The sequence below is a fragment of the Pelmatolapia mariae genome, linkage group LG5 (genome assembly GCF_036321145.2).
Source record: "Pelmatolapia mariae isolate MD_Pm_ZW linkage group LG5, Pm_UMD_F_2, whole genome shotgun sequence".
NCBI lineage: Eukaryota > Metazoa > Chordata > Actinopteri > Cichliformes > Cichlidae > Pelmatolapia > Pelmatolapia mariae.
Genome location: NC_086231.1, coordinates 16682322 through 16708457, shown reverse-complemented (window position 1 = coordinate 16708457; position 26136 = coordinate 16682322). Strand labels below are relative to the sequence as shown.

Sequence of the window (26136 nt, the reverse complement as noted above, 5' to 3'; positions counted from 1 at the left end):
CAGGGGAAACTTCGAGTCACCAAAAAGAAAATCACTGGAATATGATGAAGACATCCATTAAAAAGGAACTAGCTACTCTAAAAACTTTGAAACCAGTTGTAACAGGGTGAAGCTGGTGATCAGGTTAATTTACAATAAGCTGGTTGTCATAGTTTTGTATTTTGCATTACTTTTTATTCTTTTTTTGTTTGTTTGTTCAGCATTTTCTTGTTATCCATTCATTTTAGTTTTATTATTACCATCCCGGTTGAGTCCACCTTGAACCTTGAACCTTGGGCTATTGTGAGAGTGTAATGGTTCATTTAATGGATAAAATCCTCCTCAGCCTATGAGCAGACTATGTTCTGCAGGTCTAGTATCTTGATATTACTAGGACCCTCTTTAGGAATTTTTTCTTTATCTTGCTTTAGTTATAATTTACTTAGTTTAATTAATTAAGTTTAATTAATATGATGTCTGCAGAAGGAAAAAAAAAAGTTTTCTGGCGCTTTGCTGATGTTGTCATATTTCACAATAACTCACCTTGGATTATTTTTATTGACATAACTGATTTTTTGTAGGTTTGGCCAGAAAGAAAATGTACAGCTGTATTATGTTGTGTATTTGTTTGAGGTTCTGCTGCCCCTCTATGGCGGGAAACACAACCTGCACCGTTCCCTTGGTTTTCCGTAACCATGACAACTACCGGAAACACTTCGTGTTGCTAACTTCGAACCGTTAACATCACGAACAAGTCTGCTCAAGCTCCAGTTAGACAAGTCATTTATTTCTTTATTGCGTAATATCTTTTCTCAACGTAATGGATACATCTGTGATTCTTCCCGTTGAAGCGGAAGGCTTTATCCAGAGTCTGGAAACTTTCTCCCTCAAGGAAGTGGGCTCAGAGAGGTGAGACGAACCAACTAACTCTGCACCTGAGTTAAGTTAGCTTGTAAACACGATGCAACGTACAAAAAAAGGAAAAAAAGAAAGAAAACAATGTGATAAATAAATAGAGACTATATTAGATGATTTCTCATTAGCCAGTACAGATTGTAAATGCTAAATAAGGGAGCTTAATGTGCTTTGTTATACAAATAAAATAAAATAAAAAATCAACCCAAAGCACTCAGTGGTGCAAATTAAACAGCAAAAACGTCTGAAATTGAGCAAAACGTCAGATCCATATGTAGTTATAATATTGTTATCATACATAACTAAATAATGCTGATTGCATTTTTGCCGTGAACCCATGCAGACTGTAGGTTTGAGCATTGGAGGGGGCCCTCACCCAAGAAATTCACATTTGAAACACTTACTTATTTCTGGTGATGCTTTTGTCCATCAGTTTTTGTCAATGAGAAGTAACCATCACAATATAACTCTGACCTTTTAATATTCATATTGAATATGAAAGTGCCGCAGCCAGAGCTTTTTTCCCCCCTCTTCTCTTTAATTCAACCAAATATATCATTCCTTTGTGAAATAAACACATAAATACATATACCAATTATTTGGGTAATAAAAACATCAAGAGCTAAAAAGAAATGTTATAATGTGCAGCTTAGATGGGAAACCATCTGCTACACTTAGGTCCATAAATATTTGGACAGAGACACCTTTTTTCTAATTTTGGTTCTGTACATTAACACAATGAATTTTAAATTAAATAGCTCAGATGAAGCTGAAGTGACTTTCAGCTTTAATTCAGTGGGTTGAACAAAAAGATTGGATAAAAATGTGAGAAACTAAAGCATTTTAATCCCTTCATTTCAGGGGCTCAAAAGTAATTGGTCAAATTAAATAACTGAAAATAAAATGTTAATTTCTAATATTGAAAAACCCTTTGCTGGCAATGACAGCCTGAAGTCTTGAACTCATGGACACCCCCTGATGCTGGGATTTCTCCTTTTTAATACTCCACCAGGCCTTTACTGCAGCGGCTTTACTTTACTTTACTTGGATATTAATACACCTACCTCCTGGAGAATGTTGTTCACTTGCTTAGTTGTTGTGAAGGGTTTTCTCTTCACCATAGAAAGTGTTCAGCTATCACCCAGGACTGCCGTTTTCTATGGATGTCCAGGTCTTTTTTTTGTTGCTGAGTTCACCAGTGCTTTCTTTCTTTCTCAGGACCTAACTGTAGATTTTGCCACTCCTAAAATTGTAACAATTTCTCAGATGTTTTTTTTTCCTCTGTTTTCGCAGCTTAAGGATCGCTTGTTTCACCTGCATGCAGAACAAAATCTTCCAAATGCAAGCACAACACCTCAAATCAACTCTAAATCTTTATCTGCTTAATTGATAATGACATAATGAGGGAATTGACCAAACCTGCCCATGAAATTGCCTTTGGGTGAATTGTCCAATTAGTTTTGGTCCCTTTAAAAAGAGGACGGCACATGTTTCAAAGGGCTGAAACTCCATTATATAACTGTAATTGGAATATTTTTCAGTAAACAAGTAAAAACACAAAACTTGTGTCAGTATCCAAATATATATGGACCTAACTGTACTTTGGGATTTAATGCAGTACATTAAAATACATTATTAATACCCTTACAGGTTCAATAGACACACAAGAATGTCTCTTCTGGCCTAGTTTTCTGCTTCGTTTCAGACACAAGTAGTTGCCTTAGTATCCCAGTCTGACTTCCTTCTTTTTCCTCTTTTGGCTTTTTCATGGTTATCAGCCTGCCTGTGTATGGCACCATAACAGAGGTCATGCAGCTGCTGCCTGACATCACAGCACTGTCTAGCTGTGTGAATATGTGTTTACATCGACTGCGTCTCCCCAAAATCTGCACATATAAGGAAACTTATCAGTGTGGTCAAGTATAAAAAAGAAACACATTCAGGACTCTACAGCTCATGACTTGTTTCTATTTTCTCCACTTCCTCTTTGCGTCATTTTGATAGAGATAGAGATTTTTTGTCAGATCTTTGTTCATCAACTTCTGTTGGTTACTTTTAGTTTCTTTCCTTTTTTTGTGATGACAAATCTGGTCCTTTTTTGAGGCTTATCAGTCATTTGCATGTTGTGGTGAATCCCCTGAGGTTCTGGCCATGTAGTCGTCTTGTGATCTTTGATTAAGAAATGTGTACATCTGCATCCTGTGGATGTTCAACCACTTAAACCTAATATGTCTCTGATAGATTTTGTTATTAACCCACATTATTACCGTCTTCACTTGCATGATTAGCTCTTTTTTTTCTCCTGAAAATAGCTTTTAATCTATGTGATCTATTTTTTTTGACTGGTTGTCAAAAAGGAAACATCTGCCAAAGAACACTGTTAGTTTTGACTCCTTGAAATCAGTGTATGTTTCAAGTTCTTGAAATATAGATTAAAATCTACACAAACTAAAACTGACACTCTAATTTGTGTAATTTGATGCACTTTACTCAAGCATTGTTTCAAATTGAATGCACTGAAGCAGAGAGCCTGATAATATGTGTCTTTTTAAATACTTAAGAGAGAGATGATCTGGTCCAGACAGATAAGATTCTCTGTAAAGAATATTCAAATCAGAATTGATACTTCATTATAATAAAGGCCCTGGGCCTTGACTAAAAGGAACTGAGAGTCAAATCAGACTTATTTTAGAGCTAGCTGGGATTTTTGTTGTGTGTTAGCTTTTGCATTCTTGTATTTTTGCTTAGTTTTGGTTCCTGCTTTGGTTTATTCTTTCTTCTCCTGTGTCTTGGTCAGATTGTCCGTCCTCATTTGATTCCCTGGTTTCCCATCTCACGACTTGGTTTTCCCTCTGTGTCTTTAGTTTTGGGGTTTCCTGCCAGTTTTTTGCAGCACCCTTTGTTCACATTTTATGAGTCAATAAAGCTACTTTTGCATACAGAGATTCTGTGTCCTGCTTTTGGATCCGCTCCTCATTGCATCCTGATAAAATCTGGAGGTAGCTTCCTCAAGTTTGAATTTCTCACTGGGGACAGAAATTAGACCCCCTGCTGCCACTCAATAAGTATACCCTAATTCTGTGCATTTCGATGTGATTTTCAATGATTTACACACTTAGCTGCTGTAACTGATTGCATTCAATCGCTAACATGACCCCATTCAGTCGCAGACTGTCTACAGACTGATTCCATCTTATGGCAACATATAGAGCAGATTTTGGTGACAGTGTTGGTATGTTGACAATCTCAGCAGCAAAACATAACTTTATCTTATTGAATGACACAAATGTCATATTATGAGTATTGTGACAATATCATGTCATGGGTTGTCTGGTGATTCTGACCTTTAGAAGTGATGCTTTTTTATTCTCTTTGTGTGCTAGCAGATGGTTCAAGCAGCATGATTATATTGAGAAACTTAACATGCAGGCAATACTGAATGCCTCTGCCATGCACGATGAGTTTGTCAAGGACCTCCTGGTTTCATTTGGAAAGGTGACTGCCACAACTGCATATAAATGATGCTAAAATGTCAGGAGGTTTTACACAAGCCCTTTTACAATTTTCTAAGAAGTGCTTAGAGGGGAGTGTTTCCTTTCCCGTTCCAGATACACATCCTGGTCCATGAGATGATCCTTATTGAGGTGTGGAAGCAAAAAGTGTTTCCCATCTTATGCCAGCTGGAGGATTTCAATCCAGAGAAGACTTTTCATCTTTACATGGTGGTGAGTGTTAAATGAGATGTTAAATGAGCAGCTCACATTGCTCATGTTTCATGTGTTCTCTTATGACTCTTTAGATCCACCATGAAGCCACCATCATAAATCTACTTGAAACCATAATGTTTCACAAGGTCAGTAAGAACTCAAATAATCCCTACATATCTTAAAACATTTCACACACCATGAAAGCATGGACTGTCATTCTCTGAGAACATGGTTGTAAATTAAGCATTATGGCAAGTGTTCAAGTGGTTGTGTCTTGTTATGCAGGATTCATGTGATGCAGCAGATGACTCTCTTCTTGACTTGGTGGATTACTGCCATCGAAAACTCACCCTGCTGGCGAGTGAAGTGATCAAGGATGTTGCTGTGACCTATGACCAACACAAACAGATATCCTCTCTAGAGGTGAGAATGTATGTTTCGTTTTTGGTTTGACACATTTGCCGAAGTCTGTCGCGAACTTTTGAACGGTTTGTTTCGCTTCTTGAAGGAGCTGCAGGTGCAGAGTGCAGCTTTGGAGTTTGAAATCTCCCTGAAAGCCGTGTCAGTGCTGCGCTACATTACAGACCACGCAGACAGGTATGGCGCCCTGGAATTCACTTGGTTATGTTCTAGTGGAAGTATACTCAGTATTACACTGAGAAACACGGTGCAGCTGATCAAATGAATGTGTTTCTTTGCAGCATCAGCATTATCAATCAAATGCTGTGCACCCATAACCTTCCTTGTGTACTGGTTCAGCTGATTGACCACTGCCCCTGGCGTCGCTGTAGAGAAGGTATCACCTCAAACATGAGATTGGTGTTGATCTACTAATCGACATCACTGGTAAAAAAAAACGAAAAACAAAAAACAAAAAAAAAACTTTAAAGGCTTCTAAAAGCTACCCAAGCCAAGTTAAGCGACAGGAAGCTAAGCTTTCACACCTGCTAAATTTCCTTACTATTCAATAACCTACTCATTGTCTCCCACTGTAGGTAACGTGCAAAAGCACATTGATGGCAAGTGGCAGACGATACCTGTAGAGGATCATTTAAAAATGACCAAACTGGACGGTCAGGTCTGGCTTTCCCTTTACAATCTGCTGCTAAAAGAAGAATGCCAGAGAAAATACGACTTCAGCAGTTTCAACAAGAGCCAGCTTCTGAAGGTATACAGTGGATGATTGTTTTGTCATAACTTTAGATGCACTGATCATGCAGTGTTGTTGTCATTCATTGTCTGTGCTGATTTTAAATTGTATCAACTCGTCCGTCCAAATGGCTGCTGGATAGTAGCTGTAATCTGGTGTTTGGCAAGTGTGTGAGTCCCGGGTTATTGTCCTCCAGTGTCATATCTCATCTCCTCCCTTGTTAGAGCACACATTCAGTTTCCAAGGGTTGTTTTGACCAAGATGTTTCCTCCTATTATGCGCTTTCTCATCCTCTTCCTGCTCCATTAATTACATAACCAGGCAGCCATGTGCATCCTCCTGTAATCACATTTTATTCTTATGCAGTCTGTGTAAACTGATGATTCATACATTGTTATTCTTGCTTCACTGTATTTGTTGTCATTCATGTGCCACAGCTCAGAGGTTTCTTGACGGACGTCTTGATTGATCAGTTGCCAAATCTGGTGGATCTGCAGCGTTTCCTGGCTCATCTTGCTGTTTCAGATCCAGCCCCTCCAAAAAAAGAACTGATTTTGGAGCAGGTGCAGTCACACTCACAAATGTTCACTTATCCCTGAACCTAAACAATGTGCCTGTCCATTTACACTTGGCTTTACTCTATTTATAGATCCCAGAAATGTGGAACCGCATTATCAGTGAGAATTCTGGAAAGTGGAAGGCAATAGCAAAGTATCAAGTCAAAGAAACATTCAACCCATCTGAAAGTGACTTGAGACAACAGGCCCAGAGGTAACACTGAAAACACAGGTCTGACTGATTAGAGAAGGAACAGAGAAAGGACTCAGGCGCTCTGAATAATCAGCGCTTGTTTTAACTAGGCTGGCCCAGACGTACAACTTGGACGTAATGGAGAGTTTACTTCCTGAGAAACCAAAATGTGGATCCTGTGGGAGAGAGGCCACAAAGAGATGCTCTCGCTGCCGAGGAGAGTGGTACTGTCACAGGTACTGACAGACCCTGAGCTGAGCCTGAAGGCAAAGCTCAGGGCTTTTTAACACATACATGGAAGTCCTGCACCTTCCTAGGACTCTGTCAGCACTACATGCAAAACACCAGGACACGACCACATGGTTATTAGCTAGAGCTGGGCGATAGAACGATAACGATATGTATGGGTTACATCCCTGTTCATGAAATAAATTATACGTTTTGGAAGTAACTTTTTCTCGATAGAAAAAATAAACTATTGCGATAGACCTTGCTCTCTTAAAAAAAAAAGAACAGCCAATCCAAATTAAGTAGCGCAGAGCCGAACCAATCACAGCCGCAGCGTCACGTCACGTGACTTGTTACGTACAGCACAAGTGCCAAGCCGCACATGTGTAGTTGTTTCGGAAGCAGCCAGCCGGGCTGCCCAGGTAATGGAGGAAATGAGTGTGCCGTATTCCCGTATTCAGCAAGTGAAAATAAAATAAACAATAAAAAGTTGAATCAAATGGACCATTACGGCAAGGCTGGGATGGTCCATTTGGTAAAGTAAATCCGTTGGGCATCTTTCTTCGCCTTTAGACAATAATTCTGATGGCAAAAGAACCAAACGGGACAGGTTAAAAAAAAAAAAAAAAAAAAAAAAAGGAAATGAGTGTGCCGACTAGAGAAAAATCAACCGAGAGCGTGGGTGACCAGGTTACCGAAGAGAAAAGAGATGATGGTTCCAATTCCGGAGAGATTGTCGAACGGAAGGGCCATAGACGTTCCGTAGTGCGAAGGTATTTCGTAGTGATGTGTCGGTCGCGACGTTTGACGTGAATGACGCGATCCGGCTCCTTATCGCGAGCCGTGGGGTTTTTTACTTTCCTTCTCTCACCCTCTCTCTCGCACTTTTTTCCGCTTCACTCCGCACGCGAGCCTTGTGCTTTGCGCTGGGAAGAGGGGGGAGGGGCGGTAGTTACACTCGCAGTAGCACAGGAACAGAGCGGGAGAGAGAGAGAGAGAGAGCCAGGGACAACAACGTCACATTAGAAAGGTATGGTAATCATCCACAACTATTTTCAGTTGCGGATGATAAAGGATTCAGAAAGTTCAGAAAGCTATACAACAAGGAGAGATTGAAAATTTCCTTTTAGTTCTCAGTTTATTTGATATTGACAAAAGTTAGTCAATTTTGTCTGTTCTTCTGTAAAACAAACTAAGATTTATTTTTAGAATTAATATTTTGTTTCTAAGTGGAATTGACAATTTAGTAGTCTGTTTTGTTTGTTCTATTTTGAAACTTAAACGCTTTAGCGGCTGCCTTTTGTGTAGTTTGCAATATTTGCCTTTATTTATCTGAAAAAGTCTCATGTTCCTTAAGTACATCTACCCTGCTGAACTTATTATGGGAAGTAAATATTAAAATCAAGACAAGCTGCTGATTATTTCACATTTTACTTGTGAGCAACGGCACATTTAAATCTTACAAATATAGTTATTTAGCTTATATCGTGATATATATCGTTATCGCCTGAAATGAAAAAAACATACCGTGATATGAAAAAATCTTATATCGCCCAGCTCTATTATTAGCCCATAATGCACCACACACAATCATAAATGCTATCAACGAAGTTGGCCACTTGCATAGGTTACGTTGTAGGCTACAAAGATTCCCTGCAGAAGTCCACATGTGAGAGTCACTAACAGTATTAAAGATGGGCTTAGCCACCATGAGCTCATTAGTTTTGGACTTTGCAGTTTTAGTTTTTGGTCACCACCGTTTTCATTTTTTAAAGCCAGGTTAGAAGCCAGTTACCTTATATAGATTAGAGGGTGGAGTCCTAATTTACTGTTTGCTTTTTTGGTTTACTTTTTCTTTTTGTTTTACTTTTAGTTTAGTTGTTTTTTGTTGCAATTTGCAATTTATTGAATATTTTTAACAAAAAATCAGTTTTAATTAAGACTCAATGCTTATTAACACTTAAGTACCGAAACAAATAAAAAGAAATGTTACTTTAAGCTGCAGAGCCACTTGAAAAATGGCTCACAAGTTTGTGTTCATAGAGCTTATTCAGTGAACTATAACAGTGCCATTGTTGTTATTCATTCTCCATATGGAGGAGGGTGCTTACGCCTCCAGTGTCTCAGTAATATCCGTTTAGCCTCGGTAAACTGCTTCCCTTTTTCCAAGGAAGTGAAGTCAGAGTTTTGAGGTTCAGCTGCTGAACCTAAGATAGAAAGCCTTGCAGAGGTTTGAAATATTTTAAGACTTCAAAAATAACCTCTTGCATATTATTCTAGAGACCCCCTGTCCCCCATATCTGCAGGAAATGTCCACGGGCAGTAATTTCATCTGTGTACTTGCTGTGGTGTCTGTGCCATCTGTGTATTATTTTCATTTGTATAAATTTATTACCTATATTTTGGGGTAAAAACTATGCAGGCAACACTTCCGTCCTTCAGAAGATATATCTAGAAAGCTACTACCTCTTTGAGCAAGGGTTACATCCCTGTTCATGAAATAAATTATACGTTTTGGAAGTGACCCCTTTGCCTGACGGTAGCGCTGTTAGTAACTGTACAACTGGAGTACTTGTAGGTCAGTTAAGAGGACCTCCTCTCCTTTTAGACAGAGCACATCTTGTTTGGGCATACCTTCAGAACTGACTGCATGGTAATTTATAAGTATCTACTATTTGACTAAAACTTAGAAAAATGTCAAAAAATGAAAACGATAAGTAATTCTAGCGTTTCTAGTTAGCGTGGTTAGCCAGCTACATTTAGCTACATTCATATAAACTGTATTGATTCCACTTGAGGCTTGCTCTTTTTGAAGTCAGCCTCAAGTGGCCATTAGAGGAACTGCAGTTTTTGCCGGATGCTGTGCTCTGTAGTTTCTTCAGCTCAAGAGATTTTGCTCTAGAAGCAAATGTCCATTAAGTGAACATTAGGTTTAACCTGTCTGGTCCCTGCCACCATCAAACCCCGTGCGATAGTGGATTACACTGATTTTCTTCACTACGGTGGCTGAAAAAAGTGTTTGTGTGAATGGGTGAATGTGGCAAGTTGTATAAAATACTTTGAGTTCTCAGGTAGAGTAGAAAAGCGCCATATAAAAACCAGTCCATTTACCACTGGTAGCGAATGCGTGTCATGTGTGCTGCCTCCTGCATGCTCACGTAAACCACACAAAGTACTTCCAGTACTGCAAAGGTGTCTGAAGGGGAGTAATTCCTGCAGATTACCACAAGTAAGACAAAAGAAATGTGCTGCTTCTCTTTTCAAAATATCAAAAGGTCACGTGTGAGAGCGGCTCAGTACTTTCCCACTCTCACGCATCGCTCCTAAGGTTTTGATAAAGTTGACGTAAGCCTCGCCGGGGCACTGAGAAACAAATTTAAACACATTTGAGAAACAAATGGAGTACACAGAGGTGTGTTTCTTCAGTATTGGATGCAAAATGCATATTTTTGTTTAGAATGTGCTAAATGTCTACGTTATTATCTTGCTGATGTATTTTTTCAGAGAGTGTCAAGTGAAGCACTGGCCAAAACACAAGAAAGCCTGCCAGCTCATGACTGAGACCACCGAGAAGATCATCAGCTGAGGGAGACCAAACGGCTCTTTCTGTGGCTGATGACAGAAAGAGAACAGTGTGTTTCCTTAGTAGTATATATTTGTACACAGACTCTTTTTTCTTTTATCATTAAAACTGTTCGATGCACCATTCAAGAATTTAGGATGTTGTAATCAAACTGCAATAAAGTTTTAAGCCTGTATGCTTCTGTGTTTGCCTGTTTCATCAAAGTGCCAGGGAAGCGCTGCATCTTCTCTTTCACCAACAGCACCGTTTTGACCTTTGTATGCAATGCAGAGAAGGTACAAAGCAAAATACCACATATTGCTTTTAGGTAGAGCCACCCAGTTTGAAGTAGTGATCCCTTTTTTTTAAGTCATGCAGACTCCACTCTGAATGCTGGATTGCTGACTTTGTGCACTCTGTGTATTTGGGAGGACAGGTTCTAGGATTAAGAAGTTGGTGGTTTTTACCAAATATCCATGTATTTAAACCTTTGAAGCTGTTAGTGGTGTGGCGGCAGATAAAGCTCAGGTCTGTGATGCGTTCAGATAGTGGCTTTAGGAGTGGGGAGGGGGACTTTGCACGCCCACTCAGCTGTGCTCGGGACTCAGAAGCACCCCCTGTTTGAAAACATTCCGGATGTCGGTGCAGCTCAGTCTCATCTCACTCTCTCTTTTTCATGATAGGCCGCTTCCTCCTGCGCCGCAGTCCGACTTGAACAGATGGGTAACATCTTGAAAGACGTGCTCCGGCTCTGCCGTGAAAAGGAGGGCCCGGGGTTTCGTTCGGTGTAAGCGGCCGGTGATGAGAGATTATTTCCAGAGATGTAGCCGAGACTGCACTCCTCCGTTATTTGGAAACCTTCAGAAATTTCAGCGGAAAGTTGTTTTTTCTTTTCGACCTCGGATGGAAGAACTTTTGAGACAAAGCGGTAGCCACGGGGCTGTTTTCTCCCGTGTTTTGGTGAGTTAGACTTAAAATCACTGGATTTTGTTTCACTTCGCTGTTTATGAGTGACTAGTTTAATATGCAGCTGTGTTGGGAATTAGGTTTTGAATGATCTCCCCGCGTGTTGTTTTTTTTTTCATGGACACGGAGCTGATGTATTTCTACTCGTGAAAAACTACATTTAACGGCACATGTCATTCTTTAGCTTTTTGTATTATTGTTAGGCTAAAATCTACATGACAGTGGTTTGAGGGGGGAAATTACTAAAGTAGAAAGCAATAGTATACGAAGCCTACTTAGTGCAAGTCTACAAATTTTGGTTGTATTTTATTAAAGTTTTAAGGTATTTGTACTCGGGCGTTTCCATGATTTTCTTTTTTAACAAACAAGCAAGGAGGGTGGTCCCCCAGGATTTCAAAATAAACACCAAATTAAACCACTTGAAAAATGATTGGAAGTTACGTGAGTGTGAATTATTTTGTGGACGCGCATCCTCCCTAATGCGTCAGGAGATGTGGCTGACCGTCAACAGTTAGACCACAGTACTGAAACAACCACGAAGTGACAAAGCTAATAAAAACTAGTTTGATTACAGTTACAGATGTTTTTTCCATACTGAAAGGTAGTAGGAAAGAACAATGCCACATACAGTAGGAGAAATAATTATTTGATCCCCTGCTGAATTTGTAAGTTTGCTCCCTTACGAAGAAATGAAAAGTCTATAATTTTCACCGTAGCTTCATTTTAATGGAGAAAGACAGAATGTCAACCAAAAATCCCCCCAAAATAAACCCCACATTATATAAAAGTTTTAAAGTGATTTGCATGTTATTCGGTGAAATAAGTATTTGATCCCCAAATAAAACATCATTTAGTACTTGTAGAAGAAACCCTTGTTGGCAAGCGCAGTAAGTGTGTAAGACGTTTCTTGTACTTGGTCACCAGGTTTTCTTCCCACACACACATATCTCAGGAGGGATTTTGGCCCACTCCTCTTTACAGAAACTCTCCAAATCCTTTAGGTTTCCTGGCTGCTGTTTGCCCCCTCAGTGCAGTGAAATCGTTCTGTACCCCAAAGCATAATGTTTCCACCTCCATGCTTGGCTGTGGTGATGGCGCTCTTTAGATTGCATCAGCATTTCTCTCCCTCCAGACACAGCAGGTCGACTTGATGCCAAAGAGCTCCATTAAGGTTTCATCTGACCGCAGCACTTTCTCCCAAACCTTCTCTGAATCACTTAGGTGTTCTTGGGCAAACTTCAAATGTACATGTGCCTTCTTGAGCAGGGGGACTTTATGGGTGCTGCAAGATTTCAGTCCATTACAGTGTTGGTGATGGTGTTTTCAGCAACTTTGGTCCCAACTGCCATCAGATTATTAACAAGCTCCTCCCATGTAGTTTTGGGCTGATCGAGCACCTTTCTCAAGATCATCCTCACATGAGGTAAGATCTTGCATGGCACTCCAGACAGAAAGTGCACAATGGATATTTTATATTTCTTCCATTACTGAATAATCGTACCAAAAGTTGTCACCTTCTTGTCAAGCTTCTTGCTTGTTGCTGATGTTCTTTTAGCCCTTTCCAAACCAAAGAGACTTTGACAGCTCTCTGGGCTTGCCTATGGTGATAGAGAGTTTTGAATAGAAGAAGAAACTGATTATCTGGAGACAAGTATACTTTATACATGTAATGAGATTAGGAGTATGTTTAACTGATTGGTTGAACGATTAATTGTCACGTGGACACAGCCAATCCATGGAAGTCAGAGTGTGTTGTAGAAGATTAAATATTTACCTTACTCAGTGAGTTTCATGACTTGATACAATGTGGGTTTTTTTTCTGGATTTGTGATTGATATTCTGTCTATCTCCTTCAACATGAAACTACCGTAAAAATTAGATACTGTTCATTTCTTTTCAAGTGAGCAAACTTACAAATTCATCAGTTAATCAATCAAATAATCAGTCAGTTAATTGTAATTGCTTGTAAACATTTATTCTTCTGAATTTGCAGACTTGAGATTTGCATAAAAAACAGTCAGTTTTTAAATTATAATGCACTTTTAACAGTGTAATGTGCCAAACAGTCAGAATGCACCTTGACAATATAAAATTATTATGCTCTTTATGTGTTTAACCTAACTGTCCTACTAAGAGTACTACTAAGTACATTCATATTTGGTACCTTAGTACATTAAGCTGAATTAACACTAACTTCATGATTTCAGGTTGCACTCTGATTATACAGAGTCTGTGTTTTTTGTCAGTTAGTGATAAAATGGAGGAAACCCGGCACTGAGTGACACAATGTCTTGGGAGGAGTTCATCGAGCTCCGTGACCTCAGGTCGACCAAAGAGCAGATAGAGCTGACGGGGACGCGCGCTCCGTGCTCACCTCCGCGCCTGGAGAGAACCAACGCCCTGAGGATCAGCCCGGGAAAGGTCCCGGACCTGCTGAGTCGTGTAGGCATTATCAGAGTCCTGAGCAGCAGCCAGGACCCACAGCTCACAGAGGAGAAAGGAGAGGGCCACGACTTCCAACCCTGTAGCCACGCTCAGCCCACGTGGTGCGACCTGTGTGGAGACTTTATCTGGGGCCTTTACAAGCAGAGCCTGCGGTGTGTCAGTGAGTTGGCTTACATATGCTCTTTGTGCATCTGGGTGTGTGCATGTGTCAATGCTTTGTTGCATTTGCATGAAATGAGCGTACTGACAGAAAGAGGAAATTTACTAACACAGAGGAAGAGGCAACCACCAGCGTACCTGCAAGCCCAGATTACAGTCCTCCCAGCCTGATGACTTAAACAAGGCTTCATACTAAATAAACAAATGCTCTCTATGTTAACATTCTGGAAAAAATAAAGAGAATTGTTGCCTGTACAATTTTTATAATTATTCACATCTACCCAGTATCTAACCTGCATACACTTAGGGGTTTGGTCATTGTCTAGGCTGAGGTTCAGCTACACTCATATGTGCATTTGCAAAAGTGTCTAACTTCCTTTCATTACCCGAAACCCACCTAAATAAAGAGCAGTGGTTTGTGCAAAGCATTTAGTGTGGGGAAATAGGGGTCCCTTACTGTAACCTGAATATTAAACATTGTCACAGTCTTTGCAAAGAGACAAAGGCTTTCCAGCTGACTATATGTTTTCACAGCTGCATTCAGCTGACTGGAATTGCTATTTATATTTCTTCAAGTATTTGCAATTTATTTTATATACGTGACTATATGGTCTGGTACTTACATAATGCTTTTCTACACTATTGAAGCACTGCTGCATTCACCCATACACTAGTTTGTATGCATAAGCACTTTTAATCTAAGATTCACACTCCAGTGAATGCAACCGGGGCAATTTAGGGTTCAGGATCTTACCTAAGGATATTCCAACATGCAGACCAGAGGAGGCAGGGAATCAAAACAAAATTGTTGTTTTACTAAAAACAGTGAATAACTGCAGGTAAAAACTGTAGTAACCTTTGCCCTCCAGCAGAGGAGAGGCAATCACACTTACAAAACATTATGACTTTCATCTTGCACATTCTCATGTAAGGCAACATGAGTCTAAACTCTATGACTTTCTTCATTTACAGATTGTAAATTCACATGTCACTACCGATGCCGTGCCCTGATTCAACTGGACTGCAGCTGGGAACGAGGTTCCTTGGCTGACCCCACATGTGTCGTGGAGCACACCATAGAAACGGACACAAATGTGGTAAGGAGCTTTGCATTAGGAAGCTGACAGCTGACACGGCGCCCTTTATTACTTTACTACCACCTTTGTTCTTAATCAGCTGTGTTGCTAGTTGGTTTCACTTGCTTTTTTATGCTACTGTCAATGTCACGAACTTTACACCGCATAATATACATCATTTCTTAAGACCTCTGCACTCTGCATGTTATGCAATGCACTGCCTGTTTGGATTGCATGTTACTGTACTAGATAGGAAAGAAATCAGGAACAATAACAATAAATGCACACAGTTCACACCCATTTACTAACTGCACACGATCAACTGAAAGTTGCACCACTCTTTCAGATTTAGTTGTATTTACTGTTAGCATTGCAACTCCAGACAGGACAAACATTACAAATATAACATTGCTCAGGGGAAGTAAAGTCTTTCAAAGGGGAAGCTTGTCTGCAGAGGAACAGAAAATGTTACAGTGAACACCTTTTGTAAAATGTGGCTTAGTTTAGTCAGTCACAAAAGTTAAATGTCAGTTTTTAAAGTACTTAAGCCTGTTGTAAAACCTATGTACGAATATGAAACATTCAAGAAAAAAAACCAAAACACACTACAGCAACAAATTTTTTATAAGAATCATTGTCTATTAGGCATTGCATAAAGTACAAATACAGACAGGTATTGTCCAATCTACAGCATTAGTTTTATGTCTTAGTTCAGAAAAAGAAAGCTTTCATAGCGGTAGTAGTAATAGTAGTTCTGTCTGAAGTTTTTTTTAATACGAAACTGGTGTTTTTCCTTCCCAATGTCACCATGTTCTTGCTCATAAGGGGGGTCGTTTGATTTTGGGGGTTTTCTTTGTATTATTGCAGGGTCTTTACCTTACACAATAAAGGCCTCGAGGCAACTGTTGTTGTGATTTAGTGCTACATAAATAAAATAAAATTGAACTGAATAGTACTTTATGGATTCCTGTGAAAAAAAAAGTACAGCCCATGATTCAGTAGCTTAGGGAACCACCTTCAGCAGAAATAACTTGCGCAATTATTTTCTGTATGACTTTATCAGTCTCTCACATACACATGAGGGAGAATTTTGGCCCACTCTTCAGTGATGTTTCTCACAGTTGAGGTTTGTTAGTTTATGCACAGTTGTCTGAAGATCAGACCACAGCATTTCAGTAGGTTGAAGTCAAGTGTTTGACTGAGCCACTGGAACATCTTGATTCTTTTCAGCCATTCTATTTTAGATTTGCTGTTGTGATACAGATGATGGATGGCCTCACATTTGACTCTAGATTATTTAGGTGTGCATGGTTGACTCAGTGACTGCCCAGGTATTGTGGCTGCTGTACAAGCACAAATCATTACCCCTCTACAACCATGCTTGACAGTTGGTATGAGGTGTTTCTGCTGATATGCGTTGTTCTATTTTCGCCAGGCGTGCAATGTGGCCAAACATTTCCACGTTGATCTCATCTGTCCAAAGAACTTTTTTCAAATTGTACTGTCATGAATTGTAGCATTTGACTTGCTAAATGAGGCCTGTAGAGTCTGAGGTTGGAACGCTTTTTATTTTGCTGAGCATTGCTCTGTCTCTGAGTTGAATTTGCTGGAAAGATTGTAGGATTATGTTAATACACACCTGAATGCTTCAGACCAGCAAACTACCAAAACATCTGCTTTTATAGAGGTGCTCACTCTTGCTGATGATCAGTTATTAAATTCATTTGATTAGCAACACCTGGCTGCTATTTACCCTCTTAATTTCTATACCAGCAATAAGAATGTACTTAACTTTTGACATCTCTGAAAACTTACCTTCTTCAGTAAACTGTAAGCCCAGAACAAGCAGCTAAACTATTTTAGATTTTCCTATCATATAAGTATGAAGTACCAGGAATTAGTTAACGGGTTCAGAGAAAATCTTTTATTCTGTTTTTAATGGGTTTTTTTAACCTGAATTCAAGGCCAGTTAGGCTGCTGTATTCAATAGTAGAAGAAATCCCATCACAATCTTTTTTTTGTACCATGGTAGTATAATCCATTAAGTGGGAACTTAGTACAGTAGATATCCAGCAGAGCAGATATCTTTTTATCATGTTAGCTGTTATTATTCACTTTATTAAGCGCCTGTTACTTATCAAAAGAATATAAATACAAACATAAACTTGAACAAGCTGACACCAAGGCATGGCTAAAAAACATGTTGGTATTTGAGCTTTTGTGTGCACACTTGCAGTCCTTGTATAATAGCATAATGACTAGCTGCCAGGAAAATAACAGTCAAATTCAGAGCATTAAAAAACAAATCACAGATATCTACTGACATTTTTGCAATACTACCCTCTGCAAACTATCATTCAAATGTTTCACTCTTAGCTCAGTAAGAGTGGGCTGCTCAGGTTAATATTTTGAGCTGTTAGTTAATATCTGAATAATAAAGATGACACCGAGTCATACCTGTGCTATAGCTATGCACAACCAGTACATGAATGTATGTTTATTGCAGTCATATTGACTGCTTGAGATGTCTGTACACCAGTGTGCCACCACTAACTTCAGATGCACCACAAATATTTTTGTTTTTGGTCTGCTCAATCTGAGAGCAGTATGGAGGTTTTCTGGGTTTAGCATCGGAAAACTCATTAGTTCACATTAGCAGGTTTTCAGTGTATTTCCTACTAATACATATCTGATCATATTTACCCTCACCATATTGATCTCTAAATGCACAAAGATGAAAACAGATGTTTAGAAATACTTGAATCACTGTGCTGCTTGCTCTTGAATTGAGGTTCTTCTCAGTGTTATTTCCATATAACATGTTAATACCTTATAACATAACATATTGTCTGTGAAAACTATGTGTTATAGATTGGATGTTTGAGGTGAACAGAGGCAAGGCTTTCATAAGACTTGACAAAAAAAACCCAAAACTAAACAACTCGTGTGCTACAGTTTGAATGACGGTTATTTTGTAGCAATTTTGTCAACATGTCTGATTTTAGTTATTTGGTAGCTAGATTTAGCCACAGAATATACAAACTTTTAAATAAGTCTTTTCATCTTTAGTCACTTCACAGTAACACCCCCTCTGCTGGTTTGGGAAGTTTTTCCATTGCTGCACACAAGAACTGAAAATCTGGGCTGCAGCTGGAGCAGTTTTTTTTTCTCTTTTAATTAGTAATCCAACACAGAGCTGCATTTTTCCCTAATTACTTAATGTGAGACCAGAAACTGTTTTGACACTTAAAGCTGATTTTGCTTTTAGTCTAGCTTTACAGCTTTACAGAAACCCAAGATTTTACAATAAGATTAAACAAAAACCAAAAAAAAAATTGCATTTGGTCCTGATTCGCTACAATATGGTACATACGTTATCTGTCTGTATCAACAGCTATACTTTTTCATTCATTTAGGGTTTTTATTTTTTCAGACTGATAAGCATTTTTGGGAGAAAATGTCATTGCAACATTTCAGTGCTCACTGTGATATATTTAGATTGCTTGTATTTTCTGAACAGCCATCAAAAAAATAAAAGATATTATATCTATATTAATTAAAATCAGGGGAGGGGAAGAAAATACCCAAAATAAGCAACCGATGAATAATGTGAAACGGCATTTTGGTGAAACTGTGACTGTGAAACAGTAGTATCATTATTAAAACAGGAACTGCCTTCCACTCCGTGTCAGCTGGGTAGGCTCCAGCACCCCCGTGACCCTAAGTTGGACGAGTGGTTAAGAAGGTGGATGAAGTGATTTAAGGATCATGCTTTTTCATGTGACGTTTAATGTGCTCATCATGTGGACTGTTTCATAGCTTGAACAACTGTATAGTTTTATGTTAAGGGACGTTTGGGGTAATTACTTTGGCTTATCTCGACTTGAGTTTAGACAAACTACTTAGACGGACGAGACAGAAAGTCTGTGTTCGAAATGAGATGGATTTGCAGGAAGTGGATACTCATGACAGAGTCTATTTATGCTTTTAGTGGGGGATGGGTAGTAGAAACAGGAAAGCTAACTGCTATACTTCTAGCCTACTTGTCATAATTACACACCAAAAGCTAAAATAATTCTTTAGAAGTCACCAACTTATATTTTGGTATAATACAACAAATCGTCAAATTGAGCTACCAAACTTGAAACACAGGTATGTCTCAAGCCCTGTAAGCTTTTATCTATATCAGATGTTATGATGTGTTTCCTAGCAACCACCTACAAACAGGCCTAAATGACCCATATTTAGCATTTGTGCACTTACAGTTGTGGTCAGAACTTTACAGACTCATCGTGGGCATGAATGTGATGGTAGTTTTGGTCTTTTAATGATTTCTTTGAACAATTCTTTTTTCCAGGGTGGAACAATTGGACAGCATACATCTTTAATTCCTTTAAAAAACAAGAATTGGGTGCAGAAGTCTGAATTTTGGATTTTCTCTAATCCACATGGGCTCAGAAGTACATATACAACTAAGCCAGTATTTCATTAAATGTTCCTTAGCACCTTAATCCAAAGCTTTTGGTTTCCATCAACAAGCTTCTGGCATGATTCTGTCTGACCACTCTTCTTGGTTGACTTCATTTAATTGGTTGGTTTCCTGGCACAGACGTGTTTTCAAGCAAATTTTCAAAGGGGTTGAGGTCGGTGCTTTAAAAAGGCCATTCCAGAAGCTTAATGCTAGCCTGCTTTTTCCATTTCAAAACAAGCTGTGATGTAGCTTTGGGATTATTGTCCTGCTGGAACAACAATTCTGCACAATTTTCATCTGTACAGCTGTTGATTTAATTTAGGTAGTCCTCCTTCTCCATTATTCTATCCACTTTGTGCAATATACCAGTACCACTTGCAGCAAAACAGCCACAGAACATGATGCTACTGCCACCATGCTTGACAGTTTTTGTTTACTCCTTCAAATATAAGTCTTATTGAGGGCAACATTTCAATCTTTTTCTCATCTGACCATATGACTTTTCTCCAGAATGCATTTGGCTTGTCAATGTGGGCAGCTGCAAATTTCAGTCAAGCTTGAAGGTATTAGTTTTGGAGCAGGGGCTTCTCTATTGGTAAGCATCTTCTCAGCCCATGAGTCCATCTTTCACTGTGGACAGCGATGCTGGTGTTCAAACAGTTTCCAGGGCAGGCTTCAGGCTTCATGCTTCCTGGGTTGTTTATGAACATCTAAACCATATTTCCTCTCATCTGAGGGTGAAAGTTTGGTTCTTCTTCCCGATCTTGGTAAAGTGGTGACACTAATTACAGTACAAGTCGTTTAGAAATGCCTTCATGAAACCTTCACAACTTGTGGAAATCTACAATTTGCCTTCCCAGACTTTTTTTTTATTATTTTGTGTCAAACAAATCTTTTTCATGTTGGCAAAAAGAAACTATTAGTTGTAGCCAACTATGCCCACTAATGAGAAGATATCAAGCCTTGGCCTTGTCAATTTAAGTTAATTCAAAATTAAATGACTGTATGCATACTTCTTACACTGTGTGGATTTGAGAAAATCCAGAATAATTCAAACCCGTTCTCCCAATACTTGTTTTTTTAAAGTAACTAAAGGTGCATCCCCACCCTGGGGAAAAAAGGACAGTTCAAAGAAGTCATTAAAAGTCTGTGACATTCAAAGCCATGATGAGAGTATTTTTCACAAGAACCACCTTTTAATTTTACATTTAATGGGTCTATGTCTAATAAGTGTACTAGTACACCTGTTATTTTAGACCTTGTGCAGCTGACATTGTCCCTTAATCGTGCATAAATGTAAACACATTTTGCTGTATACAAACTTGTAATCAGCCCCATATTTGTTTTGTATTTATATAAACAAAATCTACCAGAGGTGGTCTTTACTTTTCTCATTGGGAATAAGTATATCAGTTTGCTGTAGGGCTGTAGCATAATGAATTGCATTATGGGAGTTGTAGGCTCCAGTGTTATGGGATATTTTTTTTATCTACATCTTGTGGAGCCCATTTTTCTAAGTAAGAAAGTAAAATAATCAATACAGCACCATTTAAATTTTCTATTGATCAACACTGAATAACGAGACATAAAAACATAATAAAGCTACATAACTGTTAGATACGTTAGGTTGGCATGGTAAATACAGTTTTAATATTTGTATTTAGTGCAAAAGTTAAAAAATGCTAGCAGCGAGCCCCAGCATCACATGACTGGGTCAGCGGTCCGTGGGGACACAGCAGCTCCAACAGCAGCACCCCCACCCTGGGGAAAAAAGGGCAGAAAGAAGGGTGAAACAGGGCTGCCCCGAGGAGAGGGCTTTGGTATTTCCCGTGCTGTCCAATCACTGCCGGTTGAGGCGGTTTGTGTATTTCCAAACTCAGCGGACCTGGGTGGGGCCTCTTCGGGGGGAAGGAAGCGGGGCATCTAGGGCGGGGACCTGCACACATCCTGTTTCACACAGAGTTTGTACAGCGGAAACGTGGCCGGTAGGCTGAGTTTGAGGAGAAGATTCGTGAGATCTTGTTGATAGTCGTCGACATTTTTTAGCGGTATTTTGTCCTGCGCGAGATTATTTAACATTATCGTTAAAAGCTAGCGACTGTTGCCGGTTAGGACTTTTTTTAAGGCATAGTTCAGTCAGTGAATTCCAATTAAGCTCAATCGAGAGCGATTCGGGGTAACAGCTTAGTAAAGTTAAAGGTTCCCGACTCTCTTATTGGATATATTCCGGTAGTCAGCATGACCACCGCGGCTAGCAGCTCGGATAAAACTCCCTCCTTTGAGATGACCTGGGGCAGCTCCACCAGCAGCGGCTACTGCAGCGACTCGGACTCTGACTCCGAGTTCGAGCAGTACTTCACCGCTCGGACATCTTTCTTCCCCAAAATCCGAAAAGATACTGTCAGTCCCGCAGTTAAGCAGGTGAGACATTTTACAAGTTTAAAAACACATAGGTTTCATAAAAAATCCTTAGCTTTAAAATAAAGGGGAAGTGAAACTGTGGGTGTTTCGCAGCAGGACTGTATTCTCGCGTTATTTCCCCATTTCTGCTTATTAGCTGTCAGTGTTGAGTCTATGATTGAGTTGTGTTTGTGTTCTTTCACTTCTGGGATGAGTTGCTGGGCGTCCTACTTTGTAGATGCTGCTGGGAATGAGTTGTTTTGCTCAAAGGAACCCCAGCAGACTAGATGGTTGGCAGGCCTGCAAGGCTCAAGGGTGGAGTTCCTCTAGTTTTAAGTAAACAGGTTAAAGACTTGTGTGAACTTTTTAAAATGCAAATGAGCACTCGTTACGTCTAGATTACACACACACCAGTATATATGTGTCTTGTTGTAACAAGCACAGACCCACAGATGACCCAGTGACGCACTCAAGTTTCCAGCCAAACACCCACCATTCATTGACTCGTCTCTCAGGTTGTTCACATTAATTTCTCAGTCACACATGAGTCATGGAGTGTTTTGGATTTCTTCATTTTCTTATCTTTTAGTCATACGCACACCCACATGGGTATCGGGTTTCTTTCCTGTGAGATGTGGGTGCAGTTTACTGTAGAAATATTTGCCATAAGCCATCCTCTGTCTCTGCGTTAAGGAAATAATAAATAAAAAAAGTTGTTCGCACACCCTACACAATGTTTACATGACTCTCCCTTTGCCAGCAGGCAGAGGCACAGTTGTGCATAATTTTCTCCCACCACATATTGACTTTATTGATTTGTTTAACAGCAGCATATTAACTCAGCGGCCCATGGATCTCCCTAGGGATTTGCAGTTATGGATCTTTACATGCTGGATGTCTAATTAACAATCTTTCTTAGGCAGTGTGTGGTTCAGCAAATAATTAAGCAAAAGGTAGCCTATAAGAATTCACATTTGTTTTTTAATCTTACATTTACTGGCAGTCCTGCATCTACAATATTGGCTACTGCTCCTGAGAAAACCCCTACCATGAATAATTATAGTGTAAATTGGAAGACACAAGAAAAGCCTGATTTTTAATCTGGCAGCCCTGCATCTGCTGGGGGGGCAAATGTGCATGACTGAAACATGACTGGGAGTTTGCGGTCGCTGAGGCAGCTGACTTCACAGGATGTGCCTGCAAAACAGAGGAGGGCATTGTCTCTCCCGCTTGCGAGAGCCTGTGAGGGGTGGCTATTTTTACATGAACACCAAGTTGAGGAATGCAGCGCAGAGCCGTTGGCCACAGTCATCATTGCAAACAGCTGCAAGTTGCAAATCCCCTCCCTTTTCCTCCCTCTTCCTCCCCCCTCCCTTCTCCCATCAGCCCTCCTACATGGAGGCATCAGAGCCGCTGAACTGGATTGGACAGTGCTGACATCATTGTGTTCGCCTCTTTTGCTGCGTTGTCCGGAAGTTAAAAGTCTGATGCAACTGGTGTTTGCTGTTAGAAATGCAGAACATCAGTTAAAACCAGCTTTTACTCTCGTGTTTCAGCAGCATTGCTGAAGAAAAAAAACACGGAAGACTTGTTTAAATCAAATTTGACTGACATTACAACTTTTTTTTCCCTCCGTTGTTAAAACACCCTAAAAATGAACACTGGGCTTTTTCAACACTAATGCAGGGTTTTTCCTGCATATAATTTTTTTTCCACATTGACCAAAGAGATTTTGGCCAACCACCAAAGGGAAAACAACAGAACTGTGATTTTTTTTAAACCAGTTGTTTTTAAATGGGGTTTAATTCACTTGAGCTTAAGATGCATTTTAATTATCAAATGTCCAGAAAAAAATAAAAAGGCAGAAAATTTCTTAGATTTTTCTTGAGTAAGTGGCCACAGACTTTTACTCTTCACTATATCTGGACAAACATAGTCACGGTGTAGTCTTGTGTAGTCATGTGTAGTCTTGTGTAGTCACCCTCTCAAAGGATTATTTTGAGCGGGAAAATCCCTGTAATGCTGTAAGACACAATCATATAAAGGACCTTTCCTCTGCTAATCAGTGTTTTGTTCTGGTCTCTGGCTTGTCCCTGCTTTTTTTTTTTTTTTTTGAGGTGAGCACTGACACCTGGTGGTTAAAGACTGTAACTCTTCTGTTCCTTCCAGGATGAACAGATTGAATTGAGTAAGCAGGAGCTGACAGTGGTGGACATTCAGCAGAAAGTGAAGGAGTACAATGCTCAGATCAACAGCAATCTCTTCATGAACATGGTGAGCAGTGATTCTTCACAACAAATCTCTGCTTTTCCCTCCAAAGCATTTTTATCTTTTAGTTTAATATTTGGTTTTTTTTTCCTTTAACAGAACAAGGATGGGTCCTACACTGGCTTCATAAAGGTGCAGTTCAAGCTGGCCCGACCCGTGTCTGTTCCCACCCCAAAGAAAGGAGGCAACGACACAGGCGGGAGGCGGGCCAGCGGAGTGAAGCGGCGCACCTCTTTCTACCTGCCGAAGGACGCGTCCAAGCATTTGCACATAAGTTCTCGAACTTCGGCTCGTGAGGTCATCGAGGCTTTGTTGAAGAAGTTCACCGTTGTGGACAATCCCGCCAAGTTCGCTCTATTTGAGCGCAGCGAGCGTCACGACCAAGGTATTCTGCTTTAACATTAAATCGTGGTTTCTTTTCTTTTTTTATTTAATGTGTTTGGTGATCACTAAATGGTTTCTTTCTCCTCCAGTGTATATCCGTAAGCTGTCTGATACCGAGCATCCCCTCCGTCTGCGTCTGTGCGCTGGACCGAATGAGAAAGTCCTCAGTTTTGTGCTGAAAGAGAACGAAACTGGCGAAGTCAATGTGAGTAAAACACGAACAGCTCTACATCCAACACGTATGGATCGTTCACCTTCAGATATACCAATTTAACTTCTCTCTCGCTCTCGGTTGCAGTGGCATGCCTTCTCCATGCCTGAGTTAAAGAACTTCCTGCGGATTCTGCAGCGTGAAGAGGAGGAACATATCAAGCAGATCGTGCAGCGCTACGCTTTGGCTCGCACTAAAATGCAGGAGGCTCTGGCTGGCTCAACGCCCGGCTGAGATGCCTACGCTCAGAGGGGCTTTAGCGTGCACCTTTCGGCTGGATGATCACCAGAAGTTGACCGGCCGTCGATGCATTCAAAGATCCCAGAGAATCCAACTGCAAACGCCTCTTGGTGAACGAGAGTGTGAGACAGGGCGCGAGACTATGAGAGCGAGAGAGAGAGAGAGCGCTAGCGCGAATGTGCATGTGAGATGATGCGAGAGATGAGACGTGCCTTACACCTGGAGAGTCTGATGTGCCTGAGAGAATGAGTTGAGAGAATTGATGACTGGCAGATGAGACAGTAATGTCTTTAGCTTTTGGTTACTGTAGAATTATCCTGCACCTCAGCTGTGTTATTTTTCCAGAAAACCAAAATTGGTAATATTTCAAATAATGCATTTAATCCCCTTTACCTTCACTCAACAACCCACCATAATAATGATGCTTCTCACCCTCGGGTTAAACACGTACTTGCTGTAAGGTATTTGGATTTTCACTTGACCTAAGCTCAGAGTCTGCCATGTCCTCTCTTACACCCCTGATGGGTGCAACTCTGAATTTCACTGACAATTTGTGAGTGTGACTGATGTATGGACATTTGTATGGAACTATGAATGTCTGCGAGAACAGTGCCCAAGTCACCCTGGTTGACTGGAACCTTGAATGAATATTGCTTTGCATGTGTTTAACTGGAAGTTTCCTGTCATTCCTTTATATCTTTGTTTTGTTCTGTCCTTTAAAACAAAATGTTTGTCTTCTGTCACTCTGTTCACTTTCACTGTATGTAAGTCTATGCACAAATTTACTTGTTGTAGCAATCTTAAGAATGTCGTGACAAATGTGCACTGCATTTAGTAAAGAATTACCAAAAAATCTATTATGTTTTTGTATTTTTTTTTTTTTTTTTTTTTACAGGTGCAGTGCTGTGAAAAAGCATTTGCCCCCTCTCAAATTTTCATCATTTATTGATTTTTTTATTGCATATTTATCACATTTAATGTTTAAGATAATAAGCTCATTTCAATATTAGACAAAGGCTTATCCAGGGCTGGGTTGTGGGGCCAGCAGCAAACAGAGAGCCAACTCACCCAGGAGCCATCCTAGGCAGATACCCGAACCACCTTAACACTTTTCAATACAAAATGCCCCCCCCCCCCCTTTTTTTTTTTTTTTTTAAAATGATGACTTTATTTATTAAGGCTAAAAAACAACAAAAAAAAGCTATCGAAACCAATCTGGTCCTAT

At 39.9% G+C, this 26136-nt stretch overlaps 2 protein-coding genes across 4 annotated transcripts; both read left to right on the top strand.

Moving 5' to 3' along the window:
• Window positions 1-799: 799 nt before the first annotated feature.
• zmynd10 (zinc finger, MYND-type containing 10) lies at window positions 800-10315 on the top strand. Its single transcript, XM_063474499.1, has 12 exons — window positions 800-888; window positions 4281-4389; window positions 4503-4619; window positions 4694-4747; window positions 4887-5024; window positions 5110-5198; window positions 5303-5397; window positions 5597-5769; window positions 6189-6314; window positions 6401-6522; window positions 6612-6737; window positions 10234-10315. The coding sequence occupies exons 1-12, from the start codon at window positions 800-802 to the stop codon at window positions 10313-10315; spliced, it is 1320 nt and encodes a 439-aa protein (XP_063330569.1).
• Window positions 10316-10979: 664 nt separating this feature from the next.
• LOC134627055 (ras association domain-containing protein 1-like) lies at window positions 10980-25766 on the top strand. 3 transcript variants are annotated; one of them, XM_063472973.1, is made up of 7 exons: window positions 10980-11251; window positions 13508-13862; window positions 14834-14958; window positions 23978-24082; window positions 24176-24461; window positions 24550-24665; window positions 24759-25766. In XM_063472973.1, the coding sequence occupies exons 2-7, from the start codon at window positions 13544-13546 to the stop codon at window positions 24903-24905; spliced, it is 1098 nt and encodes a 365-aa protein (XP_063329043.1). In that variant the 5' UTR covers window positions 10980-11251; window positions 13508-13543; the 3' UTR covers window positions 24906-25766. The 3 variants fall into 3 exon arrangements, with proteins under 3 accessions (XP_063329043.1, XP_063329042.1, XP_063329044.1); XM_063472972.1 differs by having other exon boundaries at window positions 13504-13862; XM_063472974.1 differs by lacking the exons at window positions 10980-11251; window positions 13508-13862; window positions 14834-14958 and adding an exon at window positions 21381-21829.
• The last annotated feature ends 370 nt before the right edge of the window (window positions 25767-26136 follow it).

Excerpts from the sequence above, each read along its gene's own strand:
- zmynd10 (XM_063474499.1), top strand. The coding sequence starts at position 800 with ATGGATACATCTGTGATTCTTCCCGTTGAAGCGGAAGGCTTTATCCAG. Across the intron at positions 4,748-4,886 it reads AAACCATAATGTTTCACAAG|GATTCATGTGATGCAGCAGA; the intron begins GTCAGTAAGAAC and ends CTTGTTATGCAG. Across the intron at positions 6,738-10,233 it reads GGAGAGTGGTACTGTCACAG|AGAGTGTCAAGTGAAGCACT; the intron begins GTACTGACAGAC and ends GTATTTTTTCAG.
- LOC134627055 (XM_063472973.1), top strand. The coding sequence starts at position 13,544 with ATGTCTTGGGAGGAGTTCATCGAGCTCCGTGACCTCAGGTCGACCAAA. Across the intron at positions 24,083-24,175 it reads GCAATCTCTTCATGAACATG|AACAAGGATGGGTCCTACAC; the intron begins GTGAGCAGTGAT and ends TTCCTTTAACAG. Across the intron at positions 24,666-24,758 it reads ACGAAACTGGCGAAGTCAAT|TGGCATGCCTTCTCCATGCC; the intron begins GTGAGTAAAACA and ends TCTCGGTTGCAG.